The sequence below is a fragment of the Podarcis cretensis genome (assembly GCF_951804945.1).
Source record: "Podarcis cretensis genome assembly, chromosome: 9".
Classification (NCBI taxonomy): Eukaryota; Metazoa; Chordata; class Lepidosauria; order Squamata; family Lacertidae; genus Podarcis; species Podarcis cretensis.
This window is the reverse complement of record NC_137178.1, coordinates 55,365,024-55,385,932: the sequence shown is the minus strand read 5'-3', so window position 1 is coordinate 55,385,932 and position 20,909 is coordinate 55,365,024. Positions and strand designations below refer to the sequence as shown.

The 20,909-nt window shown below is 41.6% G+C and overlaps 1 protein-coding gene across 2 annotated transcripts in view; it reads left to right on the top strand.

Moving 5' to 3' along the window:
- The window catches only part of SCFD2 (sec1 family domain containing 2), a 155,725-nt gene that overhangs the window by 63,271 nt on the left and 71,545 nt on the right, over nt 1-20,909 (top strand). Inside the window, exon 6 of one of the 2 annotated variants that reach the window (XM_079990037.1) lies at nt 12,184-12,691. The exons of the other annotated variant lie outside the window; for it this stretch is intronic. Within the exon in view, the coding sequence (XP_079846163.1) occupies nt 12,184-12,371 (188 nt within the window). The 3' untranslated portion in view covers nt 12,372-12,691. Of the gene's footprint in view, nt 1-12,183; nt 12,692-20,909 lie in introns of those variants that run through there. 2 annotated transcript variants of the gene reach the window in all.

Sequence of the window (20,909 nt, the reverse complement as noted above, 5' to 3'; positions counted from 1 at the left end):
AGGGCTCTAGAGGTCAGTCCAGGGTGGAAACCACGATCAAAAGATGGGTTACATGGACCTAAGGACCTGTGTTGATGGAGCTACTAACATTCTACAATGGAGGAATTATGTAGCCTGGTCACAGAGGCTGGATATAGACACATCAAGGAAGTGTTTCAGTTTAAAGTGTTGTAAATTTAAACAGGGAAAATGGGAAGAGAAAAACGGCACTCCACATCGCCATCCGGTGGCACAATGTTATATCACATATACAACACATATAAATCTCTTTTTCTTTGCCAGTCTAGCTGAGACCCCAGACCCTGCTACAGCTGGTTAACTCAGCCTGCAAGGTTCCCTGGTCTCAAGGAGTGCTCTTACTCACAAGGAGACTTGCAGCCCTTCAAGTGTGCACTCCACTGATGGGTAGCTGCCATTGCCTGCACCTTATGACACCAGTGTTTCCTGGCACTAGGTGATAGTTCAACAACCCCCTCCAATGCCTCAGTCAAAAGAGCTGGCCCAATTAGGAACTCTGTCCACTCTGAATCCTCTGTTGCAGATGGGCCTGCCAGTGCTTATCTGGACATGCTGGAAGTCTGTGGGGCAGCACTAGAGTCAGGAGGCCCCATAAGACCTTTGGACTTTCTGTCATTGGGGTCCTCATTGGAGGAGGAGTTCAGGCTTGGGATAGGCTTGGGTTAGGCCTACTCTCATTAAAACTGACAATAACACATTCTTGCCCAGTATTGAATTTACTCATGGGTCAATGTCCCAGTTATCCAATGAATTAAGCTACAGATTTTCCTGAAGCGGGAAAATCTCAAGAATGTCTGGATCCTTTCAGTCTGATGTGTTTAACACTTTTATTTTTTGCAGGTGTATTTTGCAAAATGTCATAAGGTGGTAATTCTCCCTGTAAACTTTTGCAGGCGTAAATAGTCTTGGAAGTAGAATCACGTATAACTTCCCTGATACTATCATGAGCACAAATCATCATGAATGCAAAATAAAAAGGATGCCTATGAGATTCTTTTTCTAACATGATTCACAATATTCTGTATCTGTATCCTAGAATCCTGTGTGCTTGCTGGAACCTTTAGTGCTGCAAATCTTCCATGATTTTTCCATAATGATTTTTTAAGGTTTACAGTCCTGAAATGAAAGCATGTTTCATTGATCTGGCTCCTCATTCTTGTAACTCCCATAGTTTTAACACCAAGCATGTTTTATGGAGGATTTGGTTTATTGTCAAATGAAGCAGAAATATCCTGCTTTTTTCATACATACATAGCTGCATCTGCTGTATTCTTTTCAATTATCGTCTTGGGACCTTTTGAAATGATATATATTTGTGTATTAATAATTGAGAAAGAACAGTCTGAACCTGTTCTGTCTTAGCACTTCTGAGTGTAAGTTAGACCATTCTTTTGACTTAATAGCCTGTTGCGTGATGTGTTGAGACTGTCAATTCATCATAACTGCTGATGTCATTCCAGTTGTTAAGTTTATTGAGTCAGTTATTCCAAGGTAAATTGGGTCCAAAGAAAGCATGAATATCCATAGTCTCTTGATTAATTTGAGGTTAGAGTTATTAAGAAGTTATTTGACCATAAATGATTATATAAGCAAGTCCTTACTTCATAAGTAGCTGCTAGAATCATCTCCAGGGAGGCTATTTGCCATTAAATTAGTTGCTTCTGAGTAATACAGTGAAGAGCACACATTGCAGTTGTGCTTAGCCTGCTGTTAACAGTTACTGCTAGACTCTACTGAACCTACATGCATTTCTGCTGTTCTAGTGAGCTCCTGCAATCTGAGATTTGTACGAGTGTGGCTGTGTGACACCACATATTATCTGGATTGTAATGTTGGTTTATTATCTTTCCCTCTGTCAAAAAGTTGTATTTGAGTAATCTAGCATTCAATCTCAAGGTCATGGATTCAAGACCCACACTGGGCAAGAGATTCCTGCGTTTCAGAGGGTTGGATTAGATGATCCTTTTGGTTCCTTCCAACTCTGCAATTCTATGATCTATGAAAAAACACGATTGCTGTTTTTAATTACCACTGGTTGTATCTAGGAATGTGCTAGCTGAACAATTGTTTAAAATAGGAATCGGTGATACTTTTTCTATGTGTGTGTGTAAAATTATCTCCTTTAATTGAGGTTTAATATACTAATGCAGCAAATAGTTTGTTAAGGTTGTGTTGTGATGAAGGTGGTATTGTACCTTCAGGATAGAGAACCATAACTCAGAAGTTTCAGTACAGACCAGATGAAAACACTGAGTGAGGTTTCTACAGTCGGACCTTGGTTTACGAACTTAATCCATTCCGGAAGTCTGTCCTTAAACCAAAGTGTTCTTAAACCAAGGCGTGCTTTCGCATAGCCGTGGGGACTCAATGTACACTCAACAGGAAGCGGAACATGTTCTGCTTCCAAGGTGAAGTTCACAAACCAAAACACCTGCTTCCAGTTTTGTAGCATTCTTAATCCAAGTTGTTAATAAACTAAGCTGTTCTTAAAACCACAGTACCACTGTATTTACTTCTTAGATTGGTTTTGGATGGCTCTTGTATCACTTCAAGAAGGTTTAAATCTTCAGTGTATCAAAGTAGAAAGTTAAGCTGAAGGATCTGGGGTTTTGTTTTTTGTTTTGCTCTCGTTTGCCTGCCTTTTAAGGAATGACTACTCATCAAAGTAAAGCAAATGCTTATAATGCAAATATGCAGCTTGATTATCAGCCCAGTTTATCAAAGAAGATGGTTCTCTTTTTTTGGCTTGGGAGTATTAGAGGTCTGGATCCAATTATTCTCTGAATTTCTGCATAATATTGCAAAGTTCACTCTGAATAATTACTTAATGGGGAAAACTCTTTTTTTAAAAAAACCCCAAACAAAAACCAAACCAAATATTCTTTTTCATGTTGTTTTTTAAGTTAGCAAAGCATTTCAAAATGTGGAGGTACTACATATCTGCAAATTGTTACACTATTTGAAATGTTTGCACCTCCAACAGAAATCCAATTCGCATGAATATGGGTATCGGGCAGTTAAGAAGAGCAAAGATCCTTTTATAGCCTGCTCATATGAATTGTTTCAACAGAGGCAATACAAGCCAAGTACCATGGCTCAATGAAGATGTAATGTTCCCTATCTTCTAGACATGGCTACATTTGCGCTTGAAACATTAGCCATAGTTAGGAGGTTGGAAACATTAAGCCCTTGCCAGGCTTAATGACTGGAAAATCTTGTTTTTGAGTCTTGTAGATTCCATAAAAGTTATCTTTATGACAATACAACCTTATGATAAATTAAGACATATGTCTTTTAAAATTCCATTTTAAGATAATGACCATTGTCAGTATATTTTTTACAAATATTTTTATGGTCTATATATTTCCAGAATGATTTGTATAAATTTGCTTAGTTTTGTAGTAAGAAATGGATCTAACTTTTCAAAATCATATCCTTTTATTGCAAATCGTGTTTTTCATCAGTGAGCAGTTTTTTTCCTTTAATGGGAGCAGTTTTTAAAGTGTATATTAACATTTCTGTTTATAAAATATTTCAAGCAAGACACTTTTTCATCTTGATTCATTATATGAAGTACATTTTATTTCCCATATTTTAAATTATGGGGAGGTGTAACATATCTCAGTGTTTTACATTTTGCAAAAATGGCTGGGATGCAAGTTTTTTTTAAAATTGTTGAGGACTAAGTTGCAGGCCTTTTTAGCATGACAGTGTTAGAGCCAGTTAAAGCCAATCCAGATGCACTTCTCCTGTTATAATCCATTGCTGTCTACTCTAATAAAGATTTGGCCCTTGTGTTAAAAAAGATATACCTGGGCCACAGTCCAAAATTTATACATACCCAGTTTGATTTATTTTCTTTGAACAGATGCTATATCATAAACTTCTTTAAAGCTCCCATTAAGATTCAAACATGGGTTGCCAATGGAAGCTGCTATTCAAAGAGTGAATGTCAAAAGTATTGCTGGGCATGCAGGTTTTTTTATTTTATTATAATCCTGGAACAAAAATGGGAAATCCCAATACCGTACAGTGTCTCATTTCTGGTAAGTGCTTCCAAAATGATGAGCTTCAGAAGCTGAATTTCCAGGCTGCCCTGATGGCTGAATTGAAGAAATGTAACCTATGCACCTAAGAAGGGCAGATTTCCAGGTCAACAGATGGCTCCTAATTTAAAATATTCTATTAGAGTATGCCATCACTTAAATGGTGGTGGTGGTGAGCTTTGGAACAGGAAAATTCCACTATAAATTTCATTGGTTTGGGGGAAGTTGAGGCAACACAATATGTGACGTAAATTAAGGGAAGTTCTTCAGTGCTATTTCTCTAGAAAAAGAGGTGCAGGAACTCACCATGAATGCCTCCCTCTTTCTCTTAGAATGGCAATGGCGCACACCTGAGAGGTGCCAGAACTGAGTTCCAGCAAGTTCTCACTGAAAAAAAGCCCTGAAGGTACCCTAATAAGTTAATGGGGAACAGTTGGAATTAAACTGCAGAATACTTACTAAAACAGCTGAAGACCTTGACTGTCCAAGTACCTTTGGATTCTATCATATTTATACAATTGCTACCTGGATATTAGCAGTGGGTGGGTGGGGAGAAGAGGACATTGTGATTTCCCCCCATACATGAGGTCAATGTAATATATGGCCCATGGCTATACAAGCCATTTACCTGAGTTGTATTACCTGAGTTGTATGTTACATGGTGTACCCAGGGGAGACAACTGCATAGCCAGCCCCACTGCCCACCACACGTGAAAGATTTGGGGGCAGCAGTTTTGTGTTCAGGCCTTGAAAGGAATGTCAATAGAGCAATAGCACCCTTCCTCTGAGTCTTATTTGTGAAATGTTAACTCTTCTCCAAATCGTACATTTACATGCAGTGGTACCTCGGGTTAAGAACTTAATTTGTTCTGGAGGTCCGTTCTTAACCTGAAACTGTTCTTAACCTGAGGTACCACTTTAGCTAATGGGGCCTCCCGCTGCCGCCGCGCCACTGGAGCACGATTTCTGTTCTCATCCTGAAGCAAAGTTCTTAACCTGAGGTACTATTTCTGGGTTAGTGGAGTCTGTAACCTGAAGTGTCTGTAACCTGAGGTAAAACTGTAAGCGTAATAATGCAACTCTTTTTTTAAAAAAATGTATCTAATTATTACCATATAAGATTTTTTACTGACTTACTCTTTAAAACCAAAGCTTATTCTGACTTTAAACACGTGAAAGTGTCAGCGTTTTAAATGTTGAACAAAATGTATTGGCTGACATATAAGTGAGCGCTGCCTAGGCAGCCCGTGATATAAACCAGAGATGGATATTGTGGCTTGAGAGGAATCCTTTTGAACTGTCTGATGATGAAATATGACCTCCTTATCATGGTTACGTCACCACTACTAATAGGACATCTTTTACTGATGTCTCATAATTAGTAGTTTCAGATTTTCACCGTACTGTGTGATTATTTAGATGTTAACATGTGGTAAAATCAGTACTGCTATACTAAGGCTTTGATCCTAAGCACTTTTCTTAGGAAGTAAGTTCCATTGACTTTGATAGGCTTTACTAACTTCTATGGCTTGGAGATTGCTAGCGTGACCAGGACTTTTTGCAGCCAGAACTTGCTGAAACCTGGTTCTGGCACCTCTCAGGTAGGTGCCACTTCTATTCTAAGAGAACAAGGGAGATGTTCATGGTGAGATGTTCATCTTTTTCTAGAAAAACAGTGCTGATTAGGACTCTGCTGCAAGCATCAGATTGTGAACTCTTTAACACTGTCAGAATAGCACCCCTAGGAATTAAAGCCCAATTTTCCATAATGGTTGGTTTCAAAAAGTGGTGTCTAATATAAATTATCAATAATAGTAAAATATTTTATTTTGTTTTTCTTTCTGTTTATTGTCCTGGGACTGGCTCTTCTTGTATTAATTGCACTTAATGATTTCAAAGGTGTAAGTTAGCTGTATTATTTCAAATGTACTCTTAGCCATGGTTTGTCAGGTAGATTAGTACTACAGTGGTACCTCGGGTTAAGAACTTAATTCGTTCTGGAGGTCCGTTCTTAACCTGAAACTGTTCTTAACCTGAGGTACCACTTTAGCTAATAGGGCCTCCCACTGCCGCCGCACCGTCATTTTGCGATTTCTGTTCTCATCCTGAAGCAAAGTTCTTAACCCGAGGTACTATTTCTGGGTTATCGGAGTCTGTAACCTGAAGCGTCTGTAACCCGAGGTACCACTGTATAGCCTTTGTGCTTATTTTTGTACGTTAGGGGGTTTTTTGCGTGGACAGGCGGAGTCCCCAGATCCCGAGTGGTCCCCCCCGTCATGCGGAATAACGACTCTAGACAACGTGCTATGGGATTAAATTGGCCACAACTTTATTAAATTTCAAATGGGTAGACCTTGGCTCAGGCATTGGGCATTCTCCCTCCCCAGTCCCCAGCCGGGGACCTAGGGAGCATCAGGGTTATCCAGTGTGGGGGGGGGGATGGGCCGGCTCTGGAGAACATATGTTCAAGCAGAGATAGCCGCCCCCGTTACGCCGCCGCAGGGGAGAGCAATGACGACCTTTCGGCGTACGGCCAAAGCCTCCCTTCAAAAACCCCTTTAACGGGGAACCCTGGTATCGCCGCCGCAAAGAGGAAGATGGACTAAAGGATTCCGCCCAAGGCCTGATACCGCCAAAGTTGTGACGTTTTGCTACGGGAAAGGCGAAACCTGCCAATGCAGGGAAATTCCTTTCCGGCCCTTTAACAGCGACCTTATCGTAGCAGCGCCCGCATACCTGTGGAGACAGGTTAACCTGCAAAACCTATGAAGAAAAGTTAACCTGCAAAAGAAGACATTAACTGAGGGTGGGTAGGGTGGGAGAAGCTCTGGAGCCAAGTGAGGATTACCAATTAAGATCCACCCTCTATTGTGTGGGCAGGTAATCCCTCCCCTTACCTGGCCTGGTTTCCCTGGCAACGCTTCCCCCAGGTGGGATTGGACAACTCACTGGGGTAGGCGGGGACCTCCAGGTATCCCACCTGAGGGAAGGCAAAGCCTATGCTGATGGGGCCACTCCAGATCCAGGGCTGCACGCGTCCACGCAAAAGGCGCCCCCCGTTTTAAGTGGGGAGCGGTCATTCCTGCCAGCTTGGTTTAGCTACAATTCCTCCATGTGGTTCTGCTGCTTTTAAACCTTATCAAAGTCAATGGGAGTTTATTAGTGTAATGTAGCTCTTACATCCTATGCAGCATGGATGCTGACTTCCTGAGTGGAAGGAAGATTACGAAAGGGGACTTTCACATCCCTTCCTTCCCTTGCACTGCTCCCCAGTCCTCTTGGGAAGTCCAGAATCCTCCTGAATTGTGTGGGACGGGGCGGAGTGGTTTGCAGTGGAATTTCCCCCACCCTCCATCCTATCATCCTCCTGCACCTATCATTCAGGAAATTCCTCCGACCCTCCAGGGAGGCTTTTTAATGGTCACAAACTGCTAGAGTGGGATAATGGTTGTGTGAAAGTCCCCTTCTGCGAGCTTCCTTCCATTACATTTGCAGGCAGTAAAATCTAAGTGTGCACAAAGATTGCTCTCAGTATTTGCTCCAAGAAGAAATGCAGTTTACAGCAATCCTTCCCTGCCCTCTGCAAGAGTGCTTTGACTTATTGGTGGACATTTGCAAGCAAAAATAATCTTAAAGCTGTAATTCTGTGCACATTCGGTAGAAAGCAAATCCAGCGGAATTTATTGGGAGTTGCTTCTGAGCTAATCAGGTATAGGTTTGGGCTGTAAATCTGATTTAACTAGACACTTCATTCTGTTAGTAGAAATTTCATCGTTTTGAATAGTTCAATAAGACTTTCCCACAATATATTTCTTCCCTTGTTTGAAGATTGAACGGTAGTTTATTTTCTCTGTCCAAGAAAGCTAGGGAGGTGGGGTGTATGTGTGGGTCAGCATCCTGCAGCGCAGTTTAATTCAGCTTCAGTTTTCATAATGGTTGCCTGAGTGGCAAGTTTATTATATTGTGGGTGTCCCTATCTAAAATAAACGTTCTGACCATTGATTCATTTTTCTGAAAAATAGATAATAAGCAACACCGAGAATGTCTAGGCTCCTTCCCATTTTCTCTGGAATCACCATAAAAATGCCTCCTCACACGACACAAAGGAAAAGATGACAATAACTAAAGACTATATTTTCCACTGTAATAGATTTTCTCCAAATGTAGAAAATGAAGCTAGGCTGCTTTGTTGTTTTTTTAAAAGAAACAACTCTGCCATGATGCTTCTGTGTTATAATTTCTGCTGTTCATTTATACTGAAAGCTTTTTTTAAAAAAAAAGTTAGAATATTTAACATAAAAACGGTCACCTTACAAAACTAATTTTCATTTTCCTTCTGTATAGTCATAATTTCTGTTAGGGTTCTTCCTGTTTCTCAAAGTGGATTATTGACTGCTGTTGTTAAGTTCGTTGCTTTGCTTTTCAAATAATGCTGTAGAACTGAGACAAACATTCTTATTCTTCAGCGATCACTCATAGCCGAGTAAGATTGTCTTCCATAAACACGGTTTTAAAAGTGAGTCCGTAAGTGACTGTGGAGGCCAATTCTGAATCCACACGTCCTTCCACAGTGGGGACATAGGTTTCCAGGTGGGAGCTGATCACCTTAAGGGTTTGCCAAGTGTACCTTCCTCTTAGCCTGTTTCTCCCTTTCATCCTGAGTTTGAGTGTCTTCAAAACCTATGACACCTTTGGTATAGGCTGTTGTCCAATTGGAGCATTCGCAGGCCAGTGTTTCCTGGTTGTTGGTGTTTATAGTACATTTTTTTTAGATTTGCCTTGAGAGAGTCTTTGAACCTCTTTTGTTGACCACCAGCATTACGCTTACCATTTCTCAGTTTGGAATAGAGTAGTTGCTTTGGCAGATGATAATCAGGCATCTGCACAACATGACCAGTTCAACGAAGTTGATGTTGAAGAATCATTGCTTTGACACTGGTGATCTTTGCTTCTTCCAGTACACTGGCATTAGTTTGCCTGTCTTCCCAAGTGATTTGTAAATTTTTTCGGAGACACCTTTGATAGAATCTTTCGAGGAGCTGGAGATGGTGTTTATAAGTGGTCCATGTTTCACAAGCAAACATTATAGCACATGTTACTGTAGTCTTTGAGGGGAATGGCTGTAGCTAGTTGGTTGGGCCCATGCTTTGCATGTAAAAGTTTCAGATTCAAACTCTGGCATCTGAAGTCAGGCTTTGAATAGCCTCCTGCCTCTCACCATGGAGACCTGTTGCTCTTCAGTACCTGAATCTTGGGTTGCCAATGTGAACTCCTTCCTTAGCACTTGCCACAGCTCCCTCCCCTTCCTTTTCGTTTTTTAAGTGAAAAGGTATTATGGGCAACAGGGGGCACTTTGTAGCAAAGTACTGGCCTCTGGCAAAGTATTCATTTTCCGTGTGGGTCTAGAGGCATTCTTAGGAAATGAAGGTGATGGCAGAAGCCTTGCCTACCAAACTCCTCAGCCCATCTCCAACTAACTAGATATCTCAGCCACTGTGGAGCATAAGTAAGCAAAAGCTGGAAGTGGCCTACTACAATAATTTTACCAGAAGCCCTCTGCAGGCATTCACGTTAAGGTTTAATTAAGCACCTGAGGGTATGGGATGAGCACATCAGCACTGCCACCCTCCACTGCTGTTCACAGTCACCAAGCACAAGTTGGAGGGTTATCCTTTGGTAGTCTCATAGAGGTTCCTTGCATATTTTAGAGTTCTGAGTGTTAGGCCCTTCCTTGCCCCCTGATTTCCCAACTTGCTTGGTATTTTCTCTTTGCCAAGGCGCTTCTGCCTGCCTTACGCTCTTTAGGGTCTGAGCAAAACTGTCAAAGGCCTTCTTACTGCCTGCCACCTTTGTGACATTCAAGCAGGGAAGCTAACATATCCTCCAACATTTCTCCGATGAAAATAGGGACGTCCCATTCCATAATGATAATTTTACTGTTTATACCCCACACAACTTACTGGGTTGCCCCATCCAGTCTGCACAGCTTCCAACATATATGAAAACATTTTTAAAAAACTGCCCTATACAGGATTGCCGTCAGACAGCTTGAAGGATGGATAATTCCACCCCCTCCGACATTTCTCCAATGAAAATAGGGACATCCTAAGAAAAATGGGACATTCCGGGATCAAATCAGAAACCAGGATGGCTTCTCTAAATTGGGGACATCCCTGGAAAATAGGGGCACTTGGAGGATCTGAGCTAATAATTACCAGACTTCATTACTACTACAAAAACCCTGCTTGGGAGTGAATGTATAGGCCACCATAGCCAACCATCAAATTTATCTCTGTTCCAATTGGTTCTCCTGAAGAATTCAAGCAATTCTAATTTGTGAAAGCAGCAGACTTGTCACAGCCCACTTTTATTGGTCCCCTTTGCTGATGCATGCATCTGATGGGTTACATATTTTCTTTGGCCTTAACAATGGAATTAAGCTACTGAAGTCAAAGGGAATACTAGGATTCCAGAAAACCCATCACACCTCACAGCCAAATTCCCATGCAAGCATCTTTCTCATTTCTTTTCCTTGAAAAGGGGCATCTTAGCACTTGAGAATCGCCTAGTCAAGGTCAGTCAGTGATGGTCATTGAGGTCAATCTGTGAGAGACGTACCTTATTCCTGCCCCAGCCCCCAAATTTCAGCAGTCAGTTTCAGCAACACCTCTTGCATGTGACAGTTATTAGAGCACTAATCAGTGTGTGATGCCTGCAAGCCCGTTTGGGCCTGCAGTTGACAAATGGCCAGGGTTCAGAGTCTTTCCATGAATAATGACTTAGCTCTGTCAGTTGTTTTGGCCTCTGCAGTACAGTTATATGTTTCCAGAACAGATGGAGCAGCTCTCATCTGCCATTCTGTCTTTTGAACTTCCTGTTCGGTGGTATGGTTCTCATCAACACTGATTCTGCAGAGAGCACCTACTTTTTATAAGCTGAAATATCTCGAGTTTTCTTCTTAGCCAGAAACGAAAGAATGGCACATTTCTCTAACGAGACCCAAATGTTTTAAAGTATTGTTATTCAGCCGAAAGTTCGTAACCAGGATATGATATTTTAATTGCTGGCAATTTAAGGTTGGAAATAACGGGCTTTGATTTTGCTCCCAAGTTTTGTTTTTATTTTTAATGCTGTGAAATTATTTGCTGCTGATTGGATGTCAGGAGCAGCGCTGAGCAGGTTTGTATGGAGGTTGTATGGTCAGATCAGGCTTCTGTGTTGACGTGGCAATTACCCTCTCACAACTGGTCACCTGTATCTATCTGGAAAATGAGCCAAACCACAACCTCCAGTCCATTAAGCCACAGAGAAGATCCTAGAGATACAGCACACACAGAGCAGTTATGAACACAGGGTCCTATGTGCTGGACAGTAGCAACATAAGAATCAAAGGCTGAACTTATTGTTCTGACGGCTGGCCAGTGGCTTCTGTTTGCTACGCATGCAGAGGGGTCTCACTCGGTTGCGTCGAGCTGTGCTGCCACTCCTTGAAGCCAGGATGAAATACATCATTAAGTCTCATGTCCTCCTCCCACCTTACAGTCTGTGCCTGCTTCTTTACTCTTTGATAGTCCGTTTCCACTGCAGACAAATAACGCTAAACAGACCTCCTTAACTTGAACAACAAAACTGTAGGTTAAAAAAACCAAAACCAAAATCCTGTCTTATGAAGGGAGTGCCTCCTCAAAGAGGACAAAAATTAAGCGCCTGCTTTAAAGACTTTGTGAAATAAAACTATTGCCATTAGAAACTGAGGTAGCAGCTTGATCCAAAATGCCCATCTCAACATTTGTCTGCCAAAGTGGTGCAAAATATTTTGGAACTGGAAAAATTTCAGTGCAATATTTGGAAAACAGCAAATACTGATATGAATATAGAAATTTATATAGCTTTGATGCAGCTTTCCTTCCTATACTTGCTACATATGAGAAGCATTTTGAGATTCTCCCCCGGTGTTTACACTTTTAATATTGTGATGGAGTAGGGAACTATCTGGATCATAAATGTTGTGCTACAAAGCAACTGTTTGTATTTCAAAACTGTGCAATAGTATTTGATTCTTCATTATGACGCCTGCGTTCCCTACATGATACCATCCGGATTTTCCCTCCCAATACAGGGTCATTTGCCATCGACTGGCCTGTAGCAAGGAAAGAAAGGGAGGGAAGTGAAAAAACATTGGGGCCTGCTGCAGCTGGACTGTACTCTCTCACCACACACATAGGGCCATTCTACCACCAAGTGCCCCTTAGGAAGGAGCCTAATGACTTTCCATATTTTGACCTTAAAAGGAAAGTGGCTCAGTGATAGATCATCTGCCCTGTGCTCAGAAGGCCTATGGTTCAATCCCTGACATATCCAAGTGGGGTGGGGGAGACCCTGAAACCCTGGCTAGCTGCTTCCAGTCAATACTGAGCTAGATGCATCAATAGGTATGACTCATTGTAAGGCTACTTCTTCTGCTCCTATGAACTTGTTTACTGTGGTTTTTAAAAATGCAGTTTAATGTTCTTGCAAGCCACCTTGGAAAGATCTGTATCCTGAAAGGTAGGATATCAATCATTCTAATAAATAAATCACACACACAACATTTGAAAGGTCTCTTTGCTTACAGTGGTCATTTTGCAAACAATTCATGTATCTGGAGGGTTTGTTTGTAATGCCTACCAATACCTGAACACACATGTTTTATAACTCTGACACCAACATTATTACAGAGTATGAAGCAGTTATGGGTTAAACCACAGAGCCTAGGACTTGCCGATCAGAAGGTCGGCAGTTCAAATCCCTGCAACGGGGTGAGCTCCCATTGCTTGGTCCCTGCTCCTGCCGACCTAGCAGTTCAAAAGCACGTCAAAGTGCAAGTAGATAAATAGGTACCGCTCCGGCGGGAAGGTAAACGGCGTTTCTGTGCGCTGCTCTGGTTCACCAGAAGTGGCTTAATCATGCTGGCCATATGACCCAGAAGCTGTACGCTGGCTCCCTCGGCCCCTAAAGCGAGAGGAGCGCAGCAACCCCAGAGTTGTCCGTGACTGGATTTAACAGTCAGGGGTCCCTTTACCTTTACCTTTAACCCTGCAGTAAATCCCATTGAGCTAGATTTACTGTACTTCAGAGAAGGGTCAGTTCTTGCGGCCTTATTTGGTCTTGTTTCAAATCCGATCGACTCCCCCCCCACCCCCGTTATCGCCTGATTCTGGTCAGCTGCATATGCCTTTTGTGCATGCACATATTATAACTTATTTCTACTTACGTGCAAGTTAATACAACTGCTCACAGAAGTTCTGGAGCCTAGGCATGCCTACGCAAAAGCACGTGATTGGTTATCATGCGCTGATTAAAGCTAAATTGTCAATGGAAAACTCAGATTGATTTGAAATAAGCTCAAATAAGGAATATGTAACATGTTGGCCCTGACCAGTATATGTTAGCATCAGAAAGAACCATGTCATTTAATCAACATATGAGGTCCCTCCTTACAGATGATATCAGCATCTCCTATACCTCCCTGATCACATTAATTGTGCCTAAGTGTATTTAGGATACAAACTTGATACTAGCTCTCTGAAAACAATTTTTTGACTCACTCTTCTAACTGATCATTGATAATCACTTATCCTCTTCGCTGCTTCTTGATCTGTCCTATTGTAATTGTTATTTTAAGTGTATTTTTTACTTTGCACATAGCCCAGAAAACCCTTTATTATTGGGTAGCTGATAAATTGAATCAAGGATGAATAAGGAATGTCTGCTTAACATCCCTAGTTGCATGGTGCCTATCTTAAATTTTATTCCGTTACAGTCAACAGGATTGCTTACGTGAATAAGCCTTTGTTAATTATAGAAGATTCGGGCAAAGAGTCCTTGCGCCTTAGAGTCATCAAGGATGTTATAAACAGCAATAGAAAAATGAAAATGCTCCAATTATGAGTTAAGTGAAGAGCAGCATTTTAATCCTCATTTGAATTGGAGTGGCAGATGCTGTTAATTTGTGTATGAGTGTCTGTGATCTTTCCCACAGTGTAAAATTAGCCAATTGCTTGTCTGGTGAATCAGTCAACCCCTTTGTTCACTGTGAAGATGTGAATACACTAGCTATTTTAACTCTGGCCGAGGCTTCCCCAGTTGCTGGGTTTCCCCCAGCAGATCTTTGGAGATGAATCTGCTCATGAAATAAAGCCATTTTTATGCTTTTTTAGTACACACAGAGTATTTGCCAAAGAAGTATCTGTGAACACACACTGAGGCAACACCACCCCACTTCCTGTTCTGAATGGCTAAAACGAACGATAAACTGTAGTACTGCTCAAGGTAGGAAGAATTCTCTGCCAGAACCTATTTATCACTTTGCTGGCTTTGTACCATTAACATCCGTCTGAAGTTAAACGAGAGGGTTATAAGAAGAGTTTTCTCTTCTCTCTTCCTTCAGCCCTGCCAGCGATAGTGTCTTGTTTAAAGATTAAAATAGATGCTCAGTGTTCAGCCACTGAATTTTCCCATATATCTGAAAAGGCAGTGGAGGCGCTATCTAACTTTGACTCAGGTGCTTGCTGATGGTACTTAGTTAAATACTAACACCCATCTGTCGTCTTCGGCGGGAGTGGGGCTTTTAGTCAATTTGGAATTAAAGTAAGCACATCTAGCTGGCAGCTTGTAAATGGTTTCCCCCGCATAAATGCAGTTTTTATGTTAACATAGTTTGTCATTTTCATATCTGTTTTGAACCTAGTTTCCTCTGTGTCTGGGAAACAGACTTAAAGCTGAATATATTAAAATAATGTGGACTTTCTATATGCAGAGCCAAAACACAGGCATTTGAAAATAATGTAGTAGTAATTTCCCTCCCAAAAAACTCAAAAGTATTTAAATAGTACTGAGCAATGGGCAGAATTTCTGCCTTCTGTGATTTTTTGACCTTGAAAAATATGTTGAACACCTACTTAATGTGTATATATATATATATATGCATTGCTCTCCCCATTCCACTTGGAATGACAAACCACAAAATAGGCTGAAGCAGATTCCAGAATTTACCAGCCATACCATAGTTATTTGTTCGCCAGTGTAACAACATAAGGAGTCACTGGGCAACGCTGTAAATCTTTGAGTTTAGAAATAATAATGGCTGGAAAAAAGTGAGACATTGTCTATTCCAGCCACCAAACTAAACTGAAATAAATAGGAATGCAAGTATTATCAGAGTTTTGAACATACTGAAAAGTATTTACAGGCACCTCCCCACTCAAGAGCGATCAGCACATGTGTGACTTAATATGTTGGAAGCATGTCTCTGAAAGTTATTTATAGCAAAGTGTGGTCCCAAGACACCCAGTCGAGCTTGCCCTCAGTAGCTGAGCACAGGACCACAGAGTAAGGCCCTTTGAACTCATTGAGAATTACTTCTGAGTATACATGTATAGGATTGCTTTGTTAACTTGTATTTATTGCTAAGCAGCTACTCAAACCATAGATGTTGACCATTTTATGAACCTACTAGATATGTTTTAACAGTACAGCTTTGTCTTGTAGCAGTGTTTTCATTTGTTTCATAAAATTATCATGAGGACATTATCTGTTGCCATTTCTTACTGAAAGCTGGTAACTGCCCTTGGGGTTACTAAATTGTTTTAACAATTTAACAAATAGCTGGATTGGGCCAGATTGATTCAATTAACAGGCTCTCCCTCAATGATTCATTGTTTTATTTCACCTGATGGTAGCTTTGCTGTAAGCTAAAAACACAGACCTACTGTGATAGAACTACACAGTAGTTTCTCTTTGCTTGGTTTATGAAAACAAAACGATTCCTATATTTATACTTGAAGAACATCAGAAGGTATTGCTGTTCTTGACTGTTTCTTTGATGTGAGTGGTTTTAAATGAAGAAATGTTGGTATTAAAAGCTTCTCATCATAAAGGAAAAGTTTGCTGATGGTGACCCCAGTATTCATTATTTGCTATCTTTGCACTGTGCCTTTTTCCTTTCCCATTTTCATGCATATAAATGTGGCTTTTAAAAAAATACAGTAGCACAAACGCCAATGAAAAACATATGCACTTACTTTTGAGTTCAGCTTCTTTTTTCAGAGCATTAAAAGCTTAAAACTGCAATCCTATGCCCACTAATCTGCAAGCAAATCCCGCTGAACTCATTGGGACTTGCCTCTGTATAGACAGCAAGGCCGGCCCTATCCTTAGATAATGAGGCAGCATGTGTTGAGGATGGGGCGGTAGGTGCTCCCTAAACTCTCCTGCTACCCTCTCTTCAGTGGAGGACACCCCCCTTGTTCAAGTAATATTCAGCCAACAGTCCAGTTGGCCTCTGTACATGGAATGGTGAGGAAGGGGTATCATCTTGTACTTTGCTTCAGGCAGCAAAATGTCTTGAACCCATCCTGGTAGACACACATCAGATTGTGCTGCAGGTCATGAAACCACTTAATCTTAAGCAAACCAACTCACCTCTGCAGATTTGCTTGTTCACTTATTTCAGGTATGTGAACATTAAGTATAGAGAGATGTCTCTTGTTTCAGTACTTTGTAAGAATTATTTGAAGAATAGTCTGCCAGGTACGTAACACACATGAAATTCCAGAACAACTTTTTTTTGTTATGTTACTAGATGGTTGCAATGTTGTGGTGCACATTTTCAGGCTTCATTGCTTTTCACTGGCGTGTGGGTGTCTGTTTGGCCTGATGAGTTTCCTCAGTTCAGATAGTTCAGATAGGCCTGTGATATTCCCAGCTCCCACCTGTGCAGGCTGATAGAAGCTTTTGCAAAAGCCTGGCCCAATAATATCATCTAGATGGCATGACCTGGACACTCCAATTCTTGATCATTACCAGCCACAAGCATTCTGGAAATAGACCAGCTAATTTTCTCAAGGCCTGATTTTAAGGGTAAAAATCTGGCATAAAACAAAAAGTACAGATTCACAGAGAAATTCAAAAGTGTTAGAGAGTATAAAACATATATAAAAGATTAACACATACACACAAAAACAAGAAAAGAAGAAAATAACTACAGTTCAACAGACTGTTTTGTATTACAAAGCAAAATATTTGATCAAAATTTTTATTTGAAAAACTAACACCTACCTTGACCTGCTGCAAAAAATAAAAGAACGCTAAACGCTTTGCCTATCAATTTGTGACAGTATTAAATATTATTGACATTTTCAACAGACAGTGGCAGGAAGTTGGCATAGCTACATGTACGTACAAGGCTGTGTGTAATGCACAGTGCTCCCTCCACAGCCCTGTCCATCATAATGACAGGCGTTTCCCTAGTTTAAAGATAAACATAACTGAACATTTTATTCCCATATGAACTTGGTATAATAGAATGAAAGTGTGTCTGTTTAAAAGATCTCCCCTTTCCGTTTGCAGCTGGCGTCAGTGGCAAGTAATTTTGAGCAGAGACTTCTAGATACTTTGGATTGTTCCATGTTTATAAACCTACAGGCTGTGGGAATTTGCCTCTCTTTGCTGTAATGATTGCTCACCCATCCATCAGTGGGCGCCCTTTGCGGGGCCGCGCACAGCACCCCCAATCCGCTGGAGACTCACCAGAGGGTCACACTGGCCTGCCTTCCTGTGTTCCGGCCATTGGGGTTCCCACCAAACCCCAGTTCAAATGAGCCAACCCGTGGTGTTGGTGGAGGCAGGGCCAGCTGAGCGGGCCAAGACTGAGCAGACATTGCTCCAGTCCGCTTTACGGGTATAATAAGGGGCGGAGCCAACCTGGGAGCATGCAGTTGGCTCCGGAGCTTCACCCACCCAACCCTCCCTTGTTTAATGCTTGATGACAGATTAACCTTTTCTTTTCAGGTCAGTGGGCGTTCCTATCATCTTATGATGGCTGCTGTTAAAGAACCAGGAAGGAATTTCCCCTGCCGTGCAGGTTTTGCCTTCCCTGTAGCAATTGTCACAACTTTGGTGGTTTTAGACCTTGGGCGGAATCCTTTAGTCTATCTTCCCTAAAAGGGGGGGGAGCGGTGACTCACCCCCACCCCGCACGGTGGTGATTCCGGGGTTCCCCATTAAAGGGAATCACTGGCCATACACTGAAAGGTTTGTCAGTGAACTCCCCAGAGTTGCAAGGAAAAGGGGGATGGCTGGCTGCATAAACAAACGTCTTGCAGTGTCCCCTCCCCAGATCCAATTAACCCTGCTGTGCCTCAGTCCCCCGGCAGGGGGGCTGGGAGGGATACACTCCCAATTCCTAAGCCAAGGTCTTCCTACATTTGAAAGCTTTAATAAAGTTGTGACCAATTTAATCCCATAACACGTTGTTGTGAGTTATTCTGGGTGATCTCCTGGGGGTTGTGGAGTCTCTGCCTGGGCACGCAAATGAATTCCTTCTAGGTTCACTGCTTAGTGGGGCATCTGAAGATATAAGGCCTTCTTGCGCCTAAAGTGTTCCCCCCCCCTTTTTTTTTTTGTTTTCCTTCTTTCAATATATTCCATTTGGAATTGCTACTATTTTCAAATTGGGGGCATGATGTGGAGATATTGCTCCTGCAAGTAGTTTTTTAAAAAGCCATCTAGTAAGCACATCCTGTGAATTTGCCGGACTTCAAAGACTATAGTTAGAAGCTTGAAACCCTATTTCTTTGCCATTAACGGTGTTTTTTAGTTAAGAACCAGAGCAAGAAATTAAATAAGGAGATCTTCCAAGAAGGTTGTGGTTCTTCTCATGGTGGTCTTTTTCCACTAAGCATTCATTATCCTGTTTATAGTGAGACCAAACAGATAGGTACACTCTAATGAACAGAGCTTTAAGCGGCCACAGATAGCAGACTGTCCTTCAGAGCAACCAAAAATAAATTGTCATAGACTTCACCCTGCCAGCGTAGTTAATAGTTTTGGTTCCTATAAGTAATGTTTTGTTTCTTTCAAAGCTTTTATAACAGGGGCCGGCTGGGTTTCTTTCTGTGGGTGGTGAAGGTTTTCATGGACCTGCACTTTGGTGGTTTCTTGGTAGCTAGGGTGTGTCTTCTGCTGGAAATGTATAGGTATGGAAACAGTTTCCTCCCTGCTGGACAGCTCATATTTCTCAGGGCATATGTAGCGTTGTAGAACACAAAGTTGGTAATAATTGTTCAATGCTTAATTCAGCACAAAGGCTTGGATGTATTACGGAGACCTGACTGGATGGTGCATTTGAGCTGGTGCTTACTCAGTTGTTTCCAGACCTAATGGTTTCCACACTTTCTGTCCTCAGGGAAACCTTTCCATGTTGACATTTGCCAAGGCATTCCTCTGTGCAGTTAAAATTTCTGTAGCATGTTCTGTAAGATGTGCAGTGTGTTCACAAAGAACACGGGCCAAACCTATTGAGCACTTCAAATGAGCTGATATTGTTCTTAGGACACCCATAACAGTTGCCTGCCCCCTAGATATTGGGCATGAACAAGCAGTAATATCCATTGGAAGTGAGGATTGTGGGGTTGTTGATGCATTCTCTCTCTCTCTCTCTCTCTCTCTCTCTCTCTCTCTCTCTCTCTCATTATAGGTAGAAAAAGGAGATAGAGTGTGTGGTTTTCCTTATGGCTACACATAGAGTAAAATTTAGGAGCTGTGAGCAGAAATGGCAACTAATATTCTAAAAGAATTGACACTGCTAGTGCTATATTAAGATGCCATTTCTACTTTGTGCAAAATATTACCTGATTTCCTGGTGTTTGCTTTATGTTTTAATTGCTGTTCCTAGCTCCATGTTCACCAAGATTTGTTCAAACTCGAAAATGGGATTGTGGGGGGAGATTTCCATTTGGACAGCAACTGGATATTGTCCAGATGAGGAAACCTGCTAGTGGTATCCTCATGAGCTGCAAAATATATTAAAGCAGACACGGCATCTGCTGCAAAACACATATTGTGGCTGCAAATGCCTCAAACTTGCCAATGCATTTGATTCAGAATATTGCCACCCAAGGGCATTGCTGGATGCCTCTGTATCTCTAGCCACATCACATGCCCCCCGTTTCTAGCTTCTGCAATTTGCAGTTTTCCTCTAGTAGAAGAATTTCATTCTGTGGCTTTGTGAAACAATTATCCTATTTTAAGCATAACCTGAAGGAATTTCCGAAATTAAATCTCTCTTATGCTAAGAAAGGACCATCAGAGTATGGGGAAAGTAGGGCCCTTAGCCCGAGAGTATATTGAGTTTACTGATTTTTTTTCTTTCAAATATTAACTTAATGTCAGGAGCGGGTCAGCAATAAATCACATGGCAACAGTGTAGTTAAGTCTTTATTCAAGAAAACCAGGTTGACTCAGGAGGCCAGCCCTAGTGAGCACAGCAACTCTTCCCGGTAGATCTTGTCCCTATAGGGGGAGATGTGGGGACTGAAGGTCCTTGCCTTCCCACAGTTCCCTATGTCTCACCCCCCCCCCAGGTTCTTCCCAAGCAATCTGATACTTCATTGTTGTGCCTGTCTCTTGCTCCAATGAAATTGTTCACTTGTTAATTAAAACCTTGGCATGACAACCTTTAAATGTAGAATACACTGGAGTAACATCACTAGATAAGTGATTGCATCAGCTCTTAATAGTCCCCCGCCCTTAGTAATCAGTAACATTGAATTTAAAAATTAATTGTTGTTATGAGGTTAAGTCTTGGCCTCCAGTTTTTGCTCAGTATATTAAAAGGTAAAGAAAGCCCTGACCATTAGATCCAGTCGTGGCCGACTCTGGGGTTGCGGCGCTCATCTCGCTTTATTGGGAGAGGGAGCCGGCGTACAGCTTCTGGGTTATGTGGCCAGCATGACTAAGCCGCTTCTGGCGAACCAGAGCAGCGCACGAAAATACCGTTTACCTTCCCACCGGAGCGGTACCTAT